The 21,627-nt window shown below is 32.1% G+C and overlaps 1 protein-coding gene across 7 annotated transcripts in view; it reads left to right on the forward strand.

Annotated features, from left to right (window-relative positions):
- Positions 1-1,410: 1,410 nt before the first annotated feature.
- The window catches only part of LOC105836993 (kinesin-like protein KIF21A), a 242,645-nt gene continuing 222,428 nt past the window's right edge, over positions 1,411-21,627 (forward strand). For 4 of the 7 annotated variants that reach the window (XM_036291118.1, XM_036291119.1, XM_036291121.1 and 1 more), the window contains exon 1: positions 1,412-2,033. In XM_036291118.1, coding sequence (XP_036147011.1) covers positions 1,999-2,033 — 35 coding nt within the window. In that variant the 5' untranslated portion in view covers positions 1,412-1,998. Of the gene's footprint in view, positions 2,034-21,627 lie in introns of all 7 variants that reach the window. The other 3 variants (XM_036291123.1, XM_036291122.1, XM_036291117.1) reach the window with 2 other exon arrangements.

Consider the following 21,627-nt stretch of genomic DNA (forward strand, 5'->3'; position numbering starts at 1 on the left):
TTTAGTAACACAAGTCGACACAAGCATCGTTCTATCTTTTTTTATGTTCAATGAGTAACAAAGATAGAACGACACTTGTGTCGACTTGTGTCATTAAATGGAAAGCACCCAGTGTAGTAAAGGCCCTCACACATGAATTGACATAACCATAACGTAAGGTTTTGACGCGTCGGATTGGACGACCATAAAGGGCCATCTACAATGGAGTGTTTTAGCCGTAACAGCACTAAAACTACGGCAATGCTGTCTAGAATAAAAACGACGTAGCAATAACATACAAGCCGGCCATCAAGGAAAGGCGACCAAAAACTAATCCCGAATGCCCCAACGCTCATCGTAAGCACGCAATGAATTGGCTCAATGTCTGCTGTAGGCTGTAAACAGTAAAGCAATACGAAGTAGAGACATTTTCTACGACTACTGCTACGGCCTACGACTCTCCATTGTAGATGGCCCTTAACCGTAATCTGCCGTAACCGGCTAATTCAAGTACGTGATTGGTCGAAACCTTACTGTTGAGGTTATGTCAATTTATGTGTGAGGGCCTTAAGGGCCATCTACAATGGAGAGTCGTAGGCCGTAGCAGTAGTCGTAGAAAATGTCTCCACTTCGTATTGCTTTACTGTTTAAAGCCTAGCTACAGCAGACATTGAGCCAATTCATTGCGTGCTTACGATGAGCGTTGGGGCATTCGGGATTAGTTTTTGGTCGCCTTTCCTTGATGGCCGGCTTGTATGTTATTGCTACGTCGTTGTTATTCTAGACAGCATTGCCGTAGTTTTAGTGCTGTTACGGTTAAAACGCTCCATTGTAGATGGCCCTTTAGAGCCACCGCACAAGCTTTTTCGTAACACGTTACGTTACGTTAAGTGCTCCATAAGGGCCACCGCACAAACTCTTCCATAACGCGTTACGTTACGTTAAGTACTCCATACGAACCTAAGTTGTACTTAAAATTTAACTTAAATCAACGCACAAAGAAATCCTTAACGTAAGAATTTAAGAACTTACGTTAAAAGTTTCTTTGTGCGTTGATTTAAGTTAAATTTTAAGTACAACTTAGGTTTGTATGGAGCACTTAACGTAACGTAACGTGTTACGAAAAAGCTTGTGCGGTAGCCCTTATGGAAGAGTTTGTGCGGTGGCCCTTACTTTATGGTTATGTCAATTCATGTGTGAGGGCCTTTAAACGGAATACTCGGGCCGGTATTCATAATCGAATCTTATTTAAAGATCGTCTCAAGCAATGTCTTAAGATGCTAATACGGCTCTGTGATTGGCTGATGGCATCTTAAGACAGTACTTAAGATGATCTTAAATATAACATCCAACTATGAATACCGGCCTCGGTCTATACTTACTATGTCTATGGTATGTACATACCGGTACATACCAATAGAATTACTAGCAATGTTTCAACAATACTGAACAGATGGCATTGGTATGCTTGTGTTTTCGTACTATACATCCATATAATCCATTTCCATATGTTCCGCTTAGCACAAATCCTGTGATGTCTACATATTACATTCGTGCTTGTAACTGTGCTATAAGTCATTTCTAACAATTGTTTTATGAAGTAACATGTAATATGGCCTTTTTAAATGGATTTTACAAGTATTTCACATTGAAGCAATGATAATACTGACAGACAATCGAAAAAGTATTTGAGCTCTCACACGATTGTCACGTTTGTCCGATTGTTTAGTGACTGGTGCGTGCGTAGTAACTGCTTTCGAGTGTCGCGTATAGTGAATGACTCTTGATCTGTCAAGATAGATGCAGTCTTTCGCGTATCGTTCGTAAGAGAACTTATGTTGTTTTCGCGATTATTGTGCCTGATAACGCGTGCGCGTAGGCACTACATTTTCTACATTATCGTATCGCGGAAAATCATAACTTCCGCAGTCATTCGTCTTCAGTCCATTTTGGCCTAATCTTAGCCTAACACTAGCTGTCTTGTTGATCCTTACATAGTCGACCGATAGCCGTAACGAGATGGCGGACGATTCGAGCGTACGCGTTGCCGTGCGGTAAGTAAATAATACGTCTGAAAAATTGAAATTGTTTTTTTGTGGGTCGTTTCTTATTCGCGACAGGCCGGCGACATGCTAGTAACACGCCACTTTACAGAAAAAAACGCCTGAGGATGACTTCGATCAAATCCCGATTAACTTGATCTTTAATTCAGCCGGCCAAATTACTCAAAATAAAATCTTGTTAATGTGCAATTCATTGTTTTAATCATTCTGATTTTTTTTCTTATTTTTTTTCCACACAAACAATAAGGATTTAGTAATTATATTCACATTAATAAAATAAAAAAATAATAAACATTATTTGAATTATTAATTACTAATTAAATTATCGACGATTAATTCAATCAGAATAGCTTAAAATAAAGTACATAATTTTTGTTCTTAATCTAATTTTTTCCCACATGCTAAACAGAATACAATTTGATTATTCTTTTCGCGTTAACAAAATAATGTATTATTTAATACATTTATCACTGATTAAGTTAATAAAAGTTTGGTCAAAGTTGCCTTAAGCTCAAACAAGTAGATTAACACATTGATGACAAATTACTCGTATATTCAAATTCGCACATTTTTTCCCTAAATCCTGATATAATTTGAATGAATAAAAACAATGATAAAATTCTTAATATATTTCTTGTCACTCGCGTGTTATGCCTTCGACAATGTGAGGAATAAGTTGACATAAGCAATAGCTCCAGAGGAGTAGTATTTTTGTAGAGATGTTTACACTACCAGCTCAATAACGTAAGCGTTTGTTGCTTGTAACGTCGTTTACAGTTATTTTAAGAATGTAAGAGTTTAAAAAATTTGCTGTATTTATAAATATATTTTAAAAAATTTTAATTTGTATTTATAAATATTTCTGTTTCAATTTTTTATGATTTTGTGAATTTAAAGTACAAAAAATATTGATTTTCTTAATATTTTTTTACAAAAAAGATTTTATCTTAGATAGTACAGTTTCTTTTGATTTTATAAAGTATTCTTCCTTTTTGAACAGTAATTCCATAAGAATTCATAAAAGAATGCTTTAAGAATAATATAGGAAGTTACATGCACCATGATATGAATTCCTCAGAATTCAAAGTATTCAAACAGAATTACTTGTTGGAATTCCTGAAGACTTAAAGTATTCATACAGAATTACTTGTTGGAATTCCTCAGAACTTCTAAAGTATTTATTAAAACTTCTCCAAGTAGATATCTCAAACGATATCCAGAGGATGTCTAAGGAATTTCCTGAGATATCGTAATATATCCTGGTGAAAAAATTTGTCAGAATTAAAAAATATTTTTTCAAGATTTCTAATAAATGTTCCGATTTTTTATAAGAATTGGAATGTTTCTCAGAAAAATTAAAAAAATGAAAAATTCTAATTAATTTAGAAAATTTTTTAATATTTCTAAGTATTTTTAAGAGTTTCTGAATATTGAAAAAAACTTGAAAAATAATAAAAGATTCTAATTATTTCTACGGTAATTTTGTAAGAGGAAGAAGACTATACATGTTTCAGCCAAGCCACAGTCGTACCTGTTAAAGCATGTTTAATCTCTGTACCTGAAAAAATCGCGGTCACCCATCAAAGTATCAACCATCGCCAATGTTGCTTGACTTCGAAAGATCATACGCATTTTAACGCTTCGTGATGATCCATGAACACTTCTTGTTTATGCATATATATATGTTATAGATTATTACAATAAATGTTGTCAGAAACGTATGTAGTTAACACAAACGATGAATGTTGCATCATGCACATCATGCGTGAAACGGAACGCGACACTCTGTCAGCACGCTCTTAAATTGTATATTAATTGGTTTGTTAATTATATATAGCATATTTCGTGTATAAAAGTATAAATTAGCATTTATTAAGCGATATATAATTGTAAAAATGTGATTGAAATTATCCAAACACTCGAGTAATTCCTGACAAATACTCAAAGTATTCAAAATAATAAATTACGAGATATTCATTGTAATGAACTCTTACGGAATACTTTAATGTGAACTAATTGTGGCTAATTCCTCAAGAATTCTTCATGTATTCATTTTTCTACTTCTGCAAGTATTCTTTAAAATGACTTTTTTATGAATTTCTGTTCATTTCTGTGCTATCTGGGATGTTTAATTTTATCTTGTTTTAGCAGTAAAGAAGTAATGGAAAAAGTAGGGAATGATTAACTTTTAAGTAATAATAACAGTACAGAGTTACTTTTAAAAAGTTTCAAAATCTAATTTTTTTTTAGTTTTCTCAATCGTAATGAATCACGTCGGGCAACATACGTGCGACATACAGTTTATTTCGCGAAGTAATAAGAGATTCGAAAATAAAAGATTTTTTTCCACGTATGTTACGTCACGAGAAAAAAAACTTGATTCGAGGTTGGATTCCACGTAACCGAGTCTTAAGTCTCTCCTTTTATGACACAAGCGCGTAGGCTCGTTAATTATTATTCGTCGAAGAAACGCCTGAACACCTTCGAGCAACTTCCGAGTTCGAATTTTACTCTCTTTTATATATTTGAGATGCGAATCATGCGAGCTCTCGATTGTCATCAAAGATATACTGTCACGGATTGATTTGATATTTATATCATTTATTTATTCAACATTTGTTCTTCAGCGTCATGAAGCAAGGTGGCGATTTGAATTATAAGTCGAGTTTCTATCAAATTTGGAAAATTAAGACGATAATGTTTGTGGCATATTATTTCGTAGAAACTTATTAATTATTGAGAGTTCTGGGTTTCTTTTCAATAGTTCTACAGTTCCTGATAGGTTAAACTCATAATTCTGGTCGTCAATGCGAAAAAATCGATTAGTGCAAAGTGAGACGCTAACTTCATGTCCCTATGATAAGAGTCTGGACATCATTTCTAGTTCGACAAAATATGGCGTCGTAAATATAAACAGTCGTGTGTAAAAGATATTGTGATTTACAAAGGTATAAACAATGAAAACAATATTATAAAAAATAAAAAGAAGTTAGAAAAAGGAAACATTGTAATGCATGATGTAATGCATGATCATAAAACTCACAATTCCTAATCTTCAAAATTTTATTTAATGTACAAAAATTGTAATTTAATAAAATTTTTTATTTCCAAAATGGTTAATATTTATTGACACGCTGGGAACTTGCTGCAATTTATTCAACAAAATAACAAAACGTTTTATTTTATTTTGCATAAAAATTGATTGTCAGAAAGGGCGATTAAAAAATAAGATTTATAGTAGTAAAATTATGGCTAGGCATGCTGCTATTAAATAATGTTACCTATCTTTAATTCAAAACTATATTGTTTGTATTTTTGTAAAATTAAACTTTTTAAAAACAAATTTGTTTTTTATTGTTCGATTTTTACCAGTTGAATAATACCGCGAGCTAAGTATTAATTCGAGACTTATTGGTTTCGCTATACTTTGTCGGTACCAATAAAATAAAGACCCTGAAAGGAGAGACTGGCACAAGTGGGCCAACTTTTGATTGGCTTGATACGGAATGGCGGATCAATCAATGATAAGTGGAAACGTGGAAAATTTGAATAGAAACTTAAGCAATAAAAGTAAAACAGTTTAACATCACAGTTTTATTTAATCACAATATTAAAGAAACATTATAAATATAAATAAACAAGCCATAAACATAAACATAAAAAATAATAAAATATAACATGATAAACATACATAAAAACAAAAAAATAATAAAATATAAACGAATAAACATATATATATATATATATACACACACATATGTGTGCGTGCGTGCGTGCGTGCGTGCAAACAAAAGTTTTGTATAATATATACACATTTGTTAAATATACGCACTTATAGCAAAGTAAAAATATACATAACAGTATATAATAGCAACACTATGGCTAGGCACTTATTAATAAAATATTATGTTATCATTGAATGCATAACCATAGTTTTGCTGATAAAAACAGGTTTTTTTAATCGTTGTGAACGACAATTTGTTTTAATTTTAAATTTAATAAAACGAATTTTAGTTTCCAACCATACTTTTTTATCAGTGGACTTATTGGAAAGCGTTTTATGACATATCCTTCCTCACTTTTGTTGTTACAACTCAAAGTACAACAGCCTGTCATTTTCTATTAAATATTAGATTATTTATTATATATTAGATTATTTATTATGTAACCAGAATTATAAAACTGATTTTATTCTTATACCTTTGTTTTTATAGCTAGCAGATAATTCTTTTTTTTTTTTTCATTACATTTATTTTTTGAAGGATATTTAGTGTGTCCTCAGCATACTCAGCGTATTCTGACATTTTTGAATATTTGGACATTTTACTTTTCAGGTTAGTTACGTCCGCCAATTTTTATCTAACTAGAACTTATGCCAGTCTCCCCTTTCGGGGTTTCTACAATAGAATTACTGACAATGATGTCTAGACTCTTATTATAGGGACTCTAACTTTACGCAGCGTCTCACTTTGTCTTACGAAAGTTTCGACTTTAATTCTCGTTGGATTTTTAAAGATCTACGGTACTATAATAGTTCCAGAAAGAGTTCTGCAGATCTGCATCTAAACAATATATTTTTAATGTTTTAATTAATTTTATAATTAAAAATGAAATAAAGGTGAGACACTGATCAATTTCAAAGAGTTCTATGCATTATAAAATATTTTTCGTATAGTTCTGAACGTACTTAATCATTTTGCAAAGAGTTTTGATTGCATATGTTATTAATTGTTAAATAAAAAATGTTTAACGCCCGAAAAAGACTTATCTATGGGAATGAGTGAGACGCTGGTAGTTTTTCGAGAGTTCTGTGCATTATATAACATTTTTCGTACAGTTCTAAATGTATTTAAACATTTTGTAACGAGTTTTGTTCGCAAACATTAATAAATAATTGTTAAATAATTTTTATTTCCCGAGAATGTCGAATTTACTAGAATATAGATGAGGCGCTGGTTGTTTTCTAAGAGTTTTGTGCATGATATAATATTTTCTTGACAGTTTTAAATGCAGGGAAATTGAGAAATTGGAGGCAAGATGGGAGACACAAGCATAAAAAAGGAAAGTGGTGGAATAAGTAATAGACAGTTAGGAGGTTAGGTAGCATAAGCAAGCGCGGGAAGATACAAAAGGAAGACAAGGATAGAATCTTAGGAGGAAGCAAAGGAACGGGCGAGGTACGTCAGAAGAAGTGTGCAAATGATAACATTAGGTAATGGAAAGCAAAGCAAAAAGGTTAGTTTTAAAGAATCGGAGGAGATGGAAGAAAGTAGGAAGGTTTTAGTCAGAAGTATGGTTAGGAAGGGCGTTAAGTCAGTCCTAGAGGAATTTAGAGAAGAAATTAAAGAAGAATTTAAGCAGACAATTAACAATGAAATAAAGTATATAGGTCGTATGGGGAAAAAGATAGCAGATTTAGAAGAGAAATACAAGGACACAGAAAAAAGAGTAGATAAGTTAGAAGAGGCAGATAGGCGAAAAAGCGAGGAGGAGGGATCAATAGGAGAGGCAGAGGATAACAGAAGTGAATGGAGCGCAGCATTGCCTAGGAGAATAAGCAATGGCACAGCAAACATTAGTAGGAGTAGCTATAGATGTAGTCATAGCAGAGCAAGCGAGATCTTAAGCGATAGAGAGTTAGAAAAAGTTAAGAGAATGGTACTAGAAAAAGAAAAAGAGGAACAGAGAAACAACATTGTAATTAAAGGTATTAAGAAAGAAGATGTAGGAAAGGTAACGATCAGCTGGATAGCAGACATGTTGAAAGAAAAGTTTGATATAAAGGCTAAAGTAGAACAATTTTGGTGGAGCGGAGGAATAATAATAGGGGGTGGCACTTACTTGTACACGGTTCAAATGGACACGGTGCATTTGGACACAATATCTTGCGCACGGTTCAAATGGCCATGATGCATTTGGACACAAAAGAAATTTTATTAAAAATGTACACTAGTTATATGCACACGTAAAATTTGACCACCGGATATTTACACACGAAAAAATGCCCACCGTTTATTTGGACACGTAAAAGTTGCACACCATTCATTTGCACACCGCTCACTTGCACAGCATTCACTTGCACACTGTTCATTTGCCTACCACTCATTTGCACACCAAGAAATGCGCACCGATCATTTGGACATGGAAAGATGCACACCGATTATTTGCACACGGAAAGATGCGCACCGATCATTTGCACACGGAAAGATGCGCACTGATCATTTGCACACGGAAAGATGCGCACTGATTATTTGCACACGGAAAGATGTGCACTGATCATTTGCACACGAAAAGATGCGCACTGATCATTAGCACATAAAAATAGGAACAGGTAAAGTTAAAATAAATGTGACTTGGATAAAAAATGGGGGGAAAATGTAGAAAAAGAAATAGGAGGGAAAGAAAGAGAAAGGAAAGAGAATGGAGCTAATCAAATAGAGGTAGGATTTGGTGAAATAACGGAAAACCAAGTGGTTGCCAAGAGGAGAACAAAAAGGATTGAGATAGTAAAGAATGTTTTAATAGGAATAAAGATAGGTTTAAGGGTAGAGAAGTTGGAGAAGATGTAGTTAGAAAGGAGATAAGACGATGAGTTAAAAAGGAAAGGTTAGTTTGCAATGGAAAGAACAGAAGAGTAGTACAGAGGGATAAGGGAAAGATAATTAATATAGATTACAAGGCAGATAGGTCTCTAATGTTTTGGAATATCGCAGGTTTAGTAAACAAGGATAAGCAGTTTTGGAATTACATTAAAATTTTGATTTTATTAGTCTCAGTGAAACATGGTTAGAAGAGGAAGGATGGAATAGGTTAAAGAATAGGTTGCCAGACTCGCAGACTATTTGGGAATGTACGTATGCGACAAAGAATAAAAAAAGAGGTAGAGCCAAAGGGTTTTCTTTAATAGGCGTCAAAGGAATGTACGGAAAAGATAGTAGAGATAGAAATAAGAAAAGATCAGAAAGGATTGATAGTAACAAACATTAAGAGTAAGGCAGGAATGTTCCATATCATTTCAGTATATAATTCAGAGAATTGGAAAAACTTAGAGGACAAGATGGCATAGGAATAGGTAGATGTAGTAAAGATAGGTTAATAGGTAATGGGGGAGAAATCTAATAGATTGGGTAGAAAATAAAAGTTGATATATATTGAATGGCTCGATGGAAGGTGATTGGGACGGGGGAATATACATACGTAGATGCAAGAGGTAGCACAGTTATCGACTATATTTTAGTTAATGAAATAGGCTATGAGAAGGTGTTGGACTTTAGGTTAGGGAGCAGAGTGGACTCTGATCACATACCCTTGATTGTGCGGATATGGGAAGAGGATAGAAGAACTTAAGAACATCCAGAAGTATCACAGGACGAGATGGAAAAGGAAACGTTTGTATGAAACGAGGAAGCAGTACAAAAATACAGGGAGAACACAGAAATAGCCTTCGGATCAATAGATTAGAGAGTGGAAGCAACTGTAGAAGAGAAATGGCAAAGTATTAACCCTCTGCCTACACACTAATGCCCGCTACTTAAAAGTATTTAGCAAGGGGACGCTGGAACTGGGGGAGAAAAAGGTTTGAACTATGCTCTACTTATTTCTCTTTGGGCGTTGTCAATGTTCTGAAAACAACAGAAGTAGAAGCATCGAAAGTGTGTGTTGGGGTTATAGTTACCCCATGTGTAGGGAACGTAACAAAAAAAAGGAAAAGTTCCAAATTTGAAGGGTAAATAAAGTTATTTTTTTGTTCATTACGTATCATTTACGCATACAGTACTTATATATATTACCAATATGGCGAGCACTTTGCGAAAATATGCTGCAATTGTAGCATTACAAATTAAAAATTTTTTTTATAACAAATAAAATCTTTTCTAATAAATATTTTTTGTATTAATAATTATGTTTTTTAAATAAATATTACTATTTTCTTTTACTATTGTGTTTAAACTGCACTCATTTTTTACTAATTTACATTACGAAATAAATATATTTTTTGAACAGAATCAAAAAACTGACGATAGATTCTTAAAGTACAATTTTTCTCCTTTTCATTCATCACCATTTTAATTATCTATTTTTTCCTAATAAATACGGGCGTTTGAAAAAAAGGCAAATTTTTACAAAAATTTTTTGTTCCTTATTCGTTTCAAAAAATCTTTTTTCTTTTAATATCTTCGACTTTTCAGCCACGACCATTATAATTCTGAGATTTTTTTTTTTTGATTAAAAAAAAGAAGTTAAAATTGATTAAATACATTTAGAGATATAAGTCAACGAAATTTTGGGGTTAGCGTAACCCTGTGTATAGGAATCGGGAGAAAAATAAGGTAGGCAGAGGGTTAAATAAACTGTAAAAGAAGCTATGATAAAGAAGACAAAATAAAAAAGAAGGAATTAGGACACAAGGACTGGTGGGATAGAAGCTGTACAAAAAAGAAATGAGAAGTGCATAAAATGTATAGGAAATGAAGACATGGAAACGTAGATCTGCAGAAATACATGGATGAACGGAAAAGATTGAAGGAGCTACTATCCAAGAAACAGAAAGAAAAAAGGGAAGCAGAGGAGGAAGAATTAAGGATACTAAAAAGAGAAGCGGTTTGGAAATTTATAAACAAGAAGAGAGGAATATAGGGGCATGGAAAGAAAACAACATAGACAAGACTGCGTGGAGAAATTATTTCAGAAATTTACTCGAGGGCATAGAAGGAAGTTGACGAAAGGATGGAGGTTAACTGGGAAGAGGGTATTCTGGATGAAGGAGAAATTGTAAAGGCCATGAAGAAACTGAAGTATAAGAAAACCGCCGGTATCGATGGGATTCCTACAGAAGCGTGGAAATTCGCAGGTGAACCACTATGGAGAAGGCTGGTGGAGCTGTTGAAACAGATTTGGAGAGAAGGCAGTATACCTACCTGACTGGAAGAAAAGCGTAACAGTCCCACTATACAAAAGAGGTGACCGAGAAGAAATAAGAAACTATAGAGGAATATCCCTTCTGTGCACAGCTTACAAGATATACAGAAATAATAAGAGGTAGATTGAAGCGGGAAACAGAGGAGAAAAGATTGTTGCCAGGGAATCAAAGTGACTTTTGAAAAGGAAAGTCAACGATGAATAATATCTTTGTGCTGAATTATGTGGTACAAAGAAAGATGGGCAATAAGAATAAACAAGGGAGGATATATGCGTTTTTTGTGGATTTAAAGGCGGCATTTGATAAGTTGGATAGACAAACTTTGTGGGATACCCTAAGGAAAATGAAGATTGAAGAGAGGATTGTAAAAAGACTGGAGAAGATCTACGAAGAGACCGAAGTCGCAATAAGGACAAGCCAAGGAAACACGGAAAGCTTTAGGACGTCAGACATAGGAGTCAGACAGGGATGTGTATTGAGTTTACTCCTGTTTGATCTGTATATTGCAAGTTTAGATGCGGAATTGGAGAAAAGAGAGGTAGGAGGTTTAGTATTAGCGGAAAAAGAATATAAAATCGAGCATATGCGCGGACGATATAGTATTGCTTGCAAATAATAGAGAAGTTTTATTAGATATGATGGGGACGTTTAGGCGATATCTGAAAACAAAAAATTGGAATTATGCGCACAAAAATCTAAGGCCCTGGTATTTTATAGGAAAGGTAAAGAGGGAAAAGAAAAATGAGATTGGAAAGGAAAAGAAATAGAAGAAGTACATAAATTTAAATACTTAGGCTTTGTATTTAATAGCAATGGTGATTATAAAGAACGTATCAAAGAATTAGTTAGGAAAGGAAGTATCGCAGTGAAAAAGATCTGGGGGTTAGAAGAAAGAATTTGTAGAAACGATTTTAAAAGAAGGTGGATGTCATTCACATATTTGGTTTAGAGCAGTGTACGCAAGCGAAGATATATAAAATTCTTGTAAAGTTTTCCTCTTATTGGTAGATGGCGTTACTGTTGTAACAAAAATTGTATTCATGGTCACTCTACATTGAAAAATTACCTCAGTATTTTAATATGGAGGCATATATGGGCATTTGAAGCAATAAAGTGCGATGAAGGCAACGTAGGCAACGTAAATAGCAGTTAGCAGTGAATAGTTTAGAACGAGAGATCTTCATTGGCGCACAGTACAATTGGACACGTTGCAATTGCCCACTGTGCTATTAGACACGAAACGTTGCACACTGTTCAATTGCGCACCGTTTAATTGCGCACAGTTCGTTTGGACACAGTTCGATTGGACACAGTTTGGTTGGACACCGTTCGATTGGACATAGTTTGATTGCGCACCGTTCAATTGCGCACCGTTCAGTGGCGCACCGTTCAGTTGCACACCGTTCAATTGCGCACCGTTCAATTGCACACCATTTAAGTCGCAAACCTATGTGGTGCAGTGAATGCTTTACACACACACACACACACACACACACACGGGGGGGGTGCAAGGGGGGCTTTCGGTTTCCCTCCCGTACCCATCCCGTCCAAGTCGCTAACCTATGTACACATTGCAAACGCAGCCATAATGTATGAATATTTAATATGCGTTTGATTGAACGGTGTGTAATTGAACTGTGCGCAATTGAACGGTGTACAATTGAACAGTGTGCCACTGAACGGTGCACAATTGAACGGTGTGCAATTGAACTGTGTCCAATCGAACTGTGTCCAATCGAACGGTTTCCAATCAAACGGTGTCCAATCGAACGGTGTTCAATCGAACTGTGTCCAATTGAACGGTGCGCAATGTTTCGTGTCTAATAGCACGGTGGGCAATTGCAACGTGTCCAATTGTACTGTGCGCCATTGAACCTCTCCCGTTTAGAACAATTTAGAACCGTTAATTAGTTCGAAACGTAAATTTAGGCATAAAAGTATATATATATATATATGTATATATAGTGACATACGTGCCATTTTGAGGTTAGCAAAACGTTGAAAGTACATGCTATATATGGCTGTTTTCTAGCTATGTACACAGACGACAGTGTAACACAGTGTTCACTAGTATGAGTGAGACACACTGATATGTTCTTTTTCACACTAATGGACACTGTGTTACACTGTGTTTTCTGTACGTAGCTGGAAAACAGCCTATATATATACATATACAGGGTGTTACAAAAGCATCGGATTTGCTTAGCACCATGCAATAGAGAATGAAAATCTAAGAAGAAATGTCTAATACTATTTTTTGATACGGTAAATAATTTCGCCTTAATTTATCATTGTAATAAGTCAATAAGCGCAGAGGTACAAGAGAAAGTCAGTGACGGAGAATGCGTGAAGTTGACTCCTTGATACTAAAAATTGAAAAATGCTTCTAATGCTAATAATTATCGATAAATATTAGCACTCAAAGCTGTAAGCTGCGAATAAAAAATTTTTTTAGTCGAAGATACAAATTCGAAAATTTTCTAAGTCCCATCAAAATGAAAATATTTCTCGGTAACCGACAGTTTTATTGAAAATTTTGGTAGCCTTCTAAAGAATTTTATCGATAATTATTAGCATTAGAAGCACTTTTACATTTTTAATAACAAGGAGTCAACTTCACGCATTCTCCGTCACTGACTTTCTCTTGTATCTCCGCGTTTATTGACTTATTACAATGATGAATTAAGGCGAAACCATTTACCGCATCGAAAAATAGTATTTTTTCTTAGATTTTCATTCTCTATCGCATGGTGTTAAGCAAATCCGATGCTTTTGTAACACCCTGTATATATATATATATATATATATATATATATATATATATACATAAAGATATTGTTACGCGCGCTGCCCGGTATACTCTCCGGCCGCGAGTTAGCTGTCAAATCGGCGAAGTCGATCTGCGGCGGCGGTCAGCTGTCTGGAGCCGGGCAACGGAATTGACGGGGAATCAATAAACAGTTGTTAAGGGGCACCGAGCTAGTTCGGTCGTTAATTGTAAACGCTTCTAATAAAGTCGTTTGTTTTGAGAGTTAAAAGAGTGTTTCTTTATTTTTGCGAGCGCGCGCGTAACAATATAATGGGATATATAATATGTTAAATATATTATTTTTTTGTATTTAAGTATGTTATTATTTTTATGTTATTAATTTTAATATGTAATGTAATATTATGTGATTTTTAATTTGGATGTTATTGTGTTTGGTTTTTATTTTGTTTTTATTGAATACAATAGTATGTATTTTATTGTTTTAATAATTAAGATAAAATAAATTTTTTTGTTTAAATTTGTTGATTGTATATATTTATTAATGTATATAATTATTAATAAATACACTTTTAATTAGTTTACATATGTATAACATACTCTCTTTTTAGATTTGGTCAATTTATTTAAAAGATATATTAAATCATTAATAATAATAGTCAGATTTGACAAATCTAAATATTCAGATTAAATATTTAAATTTGCCAAGTCTGTCTGTTGTTACTGATAATTTAATATATCTTTTAAATAAAATGGCCAAATTTATATAGTGTACATAGTAATGTCTAAAAACCTATATATTAAACATTTAGTTTACCCCTAATTGGTAGGTGGCGCTAAATTTCAGCTTATTTATGCTTCAGCCTTTTGTATAGACGGTTGCGTACCTTGGTTACGCATATACCGGATAGCTTAAAGTTAGGATGGGGCATTAGAGCAGTGAGATTCGAGGACAAGGTTAGGAACAACGAAGAAGATAGCTTACTGAGGAGATGTTAGAAAGAAAAAGCACTAAAAGGATGGATAGATAGGTATAGCAGTGAAAGGAAAAGATATTATAATAGGATTGGATGGAATCTAAAAGAGCTAGAAATTATTAGGAGAAACAGAGAGTATAGAGGACCAGATAATTTTTAGAGAACAAGCTAACCAAAGGATGGGAAGGTGCTAAGATCAGTATGGCAAAGTATAATAAAAGATATAAAGAATTAGATTTAAGAGAGAGAGGATATCTCTATAAAGATAATCTAGACTATATAGGTAGAAGTGAGGAAGTTAGAGCACTGATTAAGCTAAGATGCGGTAATTTAGAAGAAGCGAACAAATATTGGTTGAATGAGACTGCTTGGCAATGTGTAGTCAGGGAAAAGACTGAATGAAGTACTACATAGAAGACTGTACAGAGACTAAAGACTGTTGAGCTAGGGAGTTATTATAATAGTGAGATATATAAAAAAATTTATGATGATGAGCTAGAGATAGAGAAGGGAAAGAAAACTCTAGAAAGCTAAAGAGAAAAAGATTAAAGAAAAAAATAGGGAATGAAGCAGAAATAGGCGATGGCAATAATAATGTTAATGTTTATTGTATTAATAAAAATAGCCAGTAAGGTTGAATAACTTCTAGAATTTGTTTTAATTTATTTATTGGTGAAGAGAACGACCGTTAACTATTTTGAATAATGTTAATGTTAATGTGTACGGAACGTGATATTTATAGGACGAACGTAAAAATGTAAAAATGTAAATTTCAAAACTAGGAAATAAGAAAATATAAAATGTAAATATTTATGTACAAGTTAGGATAATAAGTTGTCATGCAAGATAAAAGTGTAAATGTAAAAACGTAAAGTTATAGGATAAGGATAAGCGTTTATGATAATAGTGATTTAGAATTCTAAAACATAAAAATTGAGAAACTCAGACTATAGTCCAGGCAATAGGTAGTTTTACCTTGCAAAAGATCAAGGAAACTTTATACTTGGCATAGTTCTTAGGTTTAGCATACTAATTAATACTGAATTTTTAACCTTGAAACGTTGCCGCTTGCGCCACCATATTGAAAAATGGAGCAAAAAATCACTTTTATGAATATCTCGTTTTCGGTGTGAGATATGTGAAAAATAGTTATTATAAAAAATGTAAAGCATAAAATTTTCTACATTTTATGTTGTAACATTTTTTTTCTCAGATCAATAGTTTCCGAGATACAATGCGATAAGGTGGAGTATTTTTTCCAATTTGTCAGAATATTTCACTTTTCTCTGGAAACTATCTCGGAAACTATTGATCTGAGAAAAAAATGTTACAACATAAAATGTAGAGAATTTTATGCTTTACATTTTTTATAATAACTATTTTTCACGTATCTCACACCGGAGACGAGATATTCGTTAAAAAATCATTTTTTGCTCCATTTTTTCAATATGGCGGCGCGAGCGGCAACGTTTCAAGGTCAAAAATTCCAGAGTATTAATTAGTATGCTAAACCTAAGAACTATGCCAAGTATAAAGTTTTCTTTACCTTTTGCAAGATAAAACTACCTATTGCTGCTTAGTCTAGGCAATAGAGACATAAAAAGGGCTTTATCTTGCAAAAGGTCAAGCCATTTTTATGTCCATTGCCTGGACTACTAGGCTAGAAACGGTAATTAGTCTTAAGGTATGCATACATGGTTAAGTTTTCAAGTGTAAACCAAGTCCCTTCTTGGCAGTAAATAAATTTTGAAGTAAATAAATAATAATAAATTTTACATAAGGTATGATACCTTCCCAACTTTATGGTACAGTATAAGCGTGAACGTTTCGCTGTGTAAGCGGGAGAGGGAGGGGAGTGAGCCTCGCTGCGCGTGGAAAGTCGCAAACCCATGTAGTACACTACAAGCATGGACATCGTTTTGCTTTGTAAGCAGGGAGAGGAGTGTGGGTGTACCTCGTTACATATGAAAAGTCACAAATCTAATGATACAGAAAACACGTGAGCGAGGGAGTGGCTTCGCCTCTCCCCCTTCCCGGTATTAACTAATAGAATTAGCTAATAAAACTTGAATTGTGTTAGATGAGTTATATGAAGTTTTGAACATTTAACATCGTTTTTCTCAAAAACTATTATGTTTATGGCAAAAATTAATAGAATATAAAATGTGTATTTTGATAAGATCTACAACTTTTATCTGAAATATTTTTTAAAATTCCCATTACTTACGGAAATAAATTGAAAAAACAATGATTTTTATGGCTTTTTTATGATTTCCGTTAAGAAAATTTTTGCGCCAATTTTTATTATCGTATTCGTAATTAGCGCGCCAAAATACACAAGAATACGTAGTTTCAAAAAAATCGAGGGTCTGACCTAATCGGAACTTTACCTGTTATTTCTTATACATTTTTATTTGGTTAGCAGGAAAATCAGTGCGGTTCTGTATGTACATAAAAGGCCATTTTTTTAATGAAAATAAAAACTAATAACATATTGGCCATTTTGTTTAATTACTTCTTTCCATTTTTTAAGACTTTACAATTTTACGATATGGTTGGGTAGTAATTAGTTAAAAAGTTGAAAGTAATTAAAGTTAAAAAGTTAATAATTTTTAATTTAATTTAGTTAATTTTAAATGATTTAATTTTTAACTTTAACTAGTTATTTTTGAAACGTATAAACTTTAAGTTATTAACTTTTTTCCTAAATTAACAATTTTATTTGGATGAAAGAAAAAAATTATAAAATAAGAATTTATTTTTACATAAAAACAATATTATTTGTTATTTTACATAATTAATATTATAATACAATTAAAAAAAAAAGTTAATTAAGTCGACTTCCTGGCAAATTAGTTTATTAAATAAACGACGATTGATTTCGACCATTGATTTTAGTCCTTTTTAGGTATAAATATAATTGCTTAATTTACGATATAGCGACTTAATATATTTGGACATAATATATACCAACGAAATATGAAGCAAGTTATGTCCAAAGTCAATAAATAAAATTATAAACCGAGTAAAAATAAAAATAAGAGTAAAACATGAAGAATATATTGTTGATTTGCAGACTTGTCATATGCTCGACGTATTTTGTAATGCATTAAGTAAAAAACTAAAAGAAAAACTCTACAAAAATAATGATATGAAGAAATATGCGCCAATCTATAAAAATAAATATTTATTCTTTGGCTAGCATTCATAGTTTGATTTTTTATTAAGCTTGTATTAGACTAGAGATTGATATTGGGATTGAATTGAAATAATTAGGAAGTATTTTAGTACAACTAAATTACAAATATTACAAGAAAATATTTTAATACAAATAAATATTTTACTATAAAAACTTGGCGCCGCTAAACCAAATAATTTGTTTTAATACAAAACAAATTTCTTTCTTACAAACTAATTTATATATTAAAATAATACGTATAATATTATACACCCACGCATAAAAGAAAGAGAGAGAAAGAGAGATATTTGAATGTACGCACGCATAAAAGACTATGATACTAAAAATAGCTTTTTTATAAATTGTAAGTTATATACTAAACACGCGCGCGCGCGCGCACACACACACACACACACACACACACACACACACACATTGAGATGCACGCACAAAAGAAAAAGAAAGAGAGCTGGCAAATTATTAGGTTTAGCGGCGCCAAGTTTTTGTAGTAAAATATATATTTGTATTAAAATATTTTTTTGTAATATTTGTAATTTAGTTGTATTAAAATACTTTCTAATTGGTTACATTTCAATTCAATCCTAATATCAATTTCTAGTCTGATACAAGCTATGCAAAAAATCAAACTATGAATGCTAGCCAAAGAATAAACATTTATTTTTATAGATTGGCGCATATTTCTTTATATTATTATTTTTGTAGAGAAAAAACTTAACACTTATGTGTAGTGTTTATTCTTAATTTGCGCAAAATATTTACATACCATTATTTTTGTAGAACAATTAATTTGTGTGTGTAAATACAATAATTTTTTATTTAAAATAATTGTCACTTTAATAATCAAAGCATTTCAGAAATGTATATTACTTAGGTTGAATTTGATCAAAAGTATTATCTTGAATTTGTGATTTGGTTATAAAAATGGATATCAATACATTTTTTTATAATTTTAATTAAGCGCCATATTGCATCCGCTATTTTTGAATTTTGATGTCATATTCGGATTCAGAGACCCCAAAAACACAAGAGTACCAAATTTCATGAAAATCAGACCATTTTTTGTAATTTTGATTCATCATATTGGATCCGCCATTTTGAATTTTGTACATCTGACTTCGGATTCGTAATCAGCGACCCCAAAAACCCCCGAGTAATAAGTTTTAAGCAAATTTAGAAAGTTTTACTTTGTTTTTTCTACGTTGCGGCTATAGCCGTCATACATACTCTTGATCACTTTTGTTTTTGCGGCTATAGCCGTCATACACAGTCAACGGATTAAAGGAAAATCACACACTTGGCGCGCTTTTTTTACCTTTTTTAAAAAGGTAATTTGGTTTGGATATCATGCATTTTGTAGTATTTATAGGTTATATATCACACAAGTTGAATTTGATATGATCAAAAGTATTATCTTGGATTTTGTAATTTTTTTCTTAAAAAAAAAAAAAAAAAAAAACTTTGCGCGCTTTTTTCAACTTTTTTAAAAAGGTAATTTTGTTTTTAATTTTACATTGGTGTTGACTAAATAGATGAGGTATGATGTATAGAGTTATACATTAGTTAAATATTGATAATGTAAGAATAAGGACCATCTTTTGTCAGCAAGATACTAGCAATTATATATGTCACTAGTAAACTAAAGTATAAAAATTAGTATTATTAAAAACATTTAAATTTTTATACAAGCTAATTAATAATTGTTAATATTCATTGTCAATTACAGCAACATTTAACTGATTCACAATTTTATATTACACAACATCTCATCTATCTTATCTCATCGACATCAGTGTAAAATTTGAGTTATGTTACTCACTGATTAATTAATTTTACATTGGTGTTGATAATCAAATAGATGAAGTGTGACGTAAAGTTGTGCATCGGTTAATTGATAACATTACAAGGACATGAACTATCTTTTGTCACCAAGGTACCAACAATTATATATGTCACTAGTGAACCAAAGAATAAAAATTAGTATTATTAAAAACATTTATGTAAAGTTTTATTCAAATTAATTAATAGTTAATATTGATTGACAATTATAGCAACATTTAACTGATCACAATTCTGTATCACACATCTTATGTATCTCATCGATACCAATGTAAAATCTGAGCTTGTTACTCACTGATTAATTAATTTTACATTGGTGTTGATGATTAAATAGATAAAATATGATGTAGAGTTGTGCATCTGTTAAATATTGATAACGTTATAAGGATAAGAACCATTTTTTGTCACCAAAATATTGTCAATTATATACATTACTAATATAACGAAAAATAAAAATTAATATTATAAAAGCATTTATTTAAAGTTTTATTTAAGCTAATTAAAAGTTGTTAATATTGATTGACAATTACAGCAACATTTAACTGATGTACACAACATCTTACAATTAGTTCATCGATTACCAGTATAAAATTGAATCAGAGAATAACATAGCTCAGTTGAATGTTTAGTACATTTGTATAATAATAAAATAATAATATGAAAACATTTTAACGTTAGACATTATCATGCGTGAAACGAAACGTCCAAGAAGCATGTGAATGTGACCGCTGCTCCTGCCACTATATTTCATTGGTATGACAGATTCCTAAATAACCTGATGTTCACAAGCGTGAATATCTTTTGTGTCAAAAGTGTGAAAGTGACTTTTTTTGATCTGAGAGGTCGATGACAATGATGACGTTTCTTACATGAAAATTTTAACATTTGAACTTTGCGTTGTGATATCTCCTCTCTTATGGTACGTACAGGAAAAAAAAAAATAGTTTTCTTATACAAATCGATCCCAAACTTTTGATTGAGCCTAGTTAGAACTCGATCCGTTTAACCGTTTCTGAGATCCGATAATCTCGGGTGCTCGCAAGTTGCGTACTCGCGTAAGAGCACCGGTCGAGCGCGTTTACTTGGCGCGAGCCACTACTGTGTCTTTTAATTGTGATTCTTTACATTATGTTTTACGATTTTTACACGGTTTATAATTTTATTTATTAACTTTGGATATAACTTGCTTTATATTTTGTTGGTCCGAATATATTAAATTGTTATGTCGTAAATTAAGCAATTATATTTATACCTGAAGAGGATCAAAATCAATGGTTGAAACGTCGTTTATTTGATAAACTAATTTGCCAGGAAGTTGACTCAAGTAACTTATTTTTTGTTTATTATTACTGGCGACAAAAAGTAAAAATATATCATATTATAATTTAATTTACAAATAAAATATTAAATATATTTGATGATTGATACTGTAATTCTGTTGGTAGTCTGACTTAAATTATATGGCGGTTTAATTAAATATAAATAAAGCTTCCCAAAATTAACTTTTACTTTAACTTGAGTTAAATTAATCTTAACGTAACTTTAACTGAGTTACTTTTTTATTTATGTAATTTTTAACTTAACTGAATTAATTTTATAATCCATTAACTTTAATTTAATTTAGTTAAAAAATATATTAATTTATCCAACCCTGGATATTGCCATAGAAAAACTTGTGTTTTTTTTTCCAGAAAAAAAACTGATCAAGTGTTTGATGACTCTATCAACATCGAATTTTTTCCATTCAAAAAGTTGTAAAGGTTAATGATAGTTTAATAACGTAAGGTTTGATAAATATATATGGTAGATGTGGCAGCACATTCCATTGTTTCAACAACTTTTTATGAGTAATCAAACATATGTGTGGTTTGACATTATCATGACGA

This window comes from Monomorium pharaonis, chromosome 8 (assembly GCF_013373865.1).
Source record: "Monomorium pharaonis isolate MP-MQ-018 chromosome 8, ASM1337386v2, whole genome shotgun sequence".
In the NCBI taxonomy this organism is placed as follows: domain Eukaryota; kingdom Metazoa; phylum Arthropoda; class Insecta; order Hymenoptera; family Formicidae; genus Monomorium; species Monomorium pharaonis.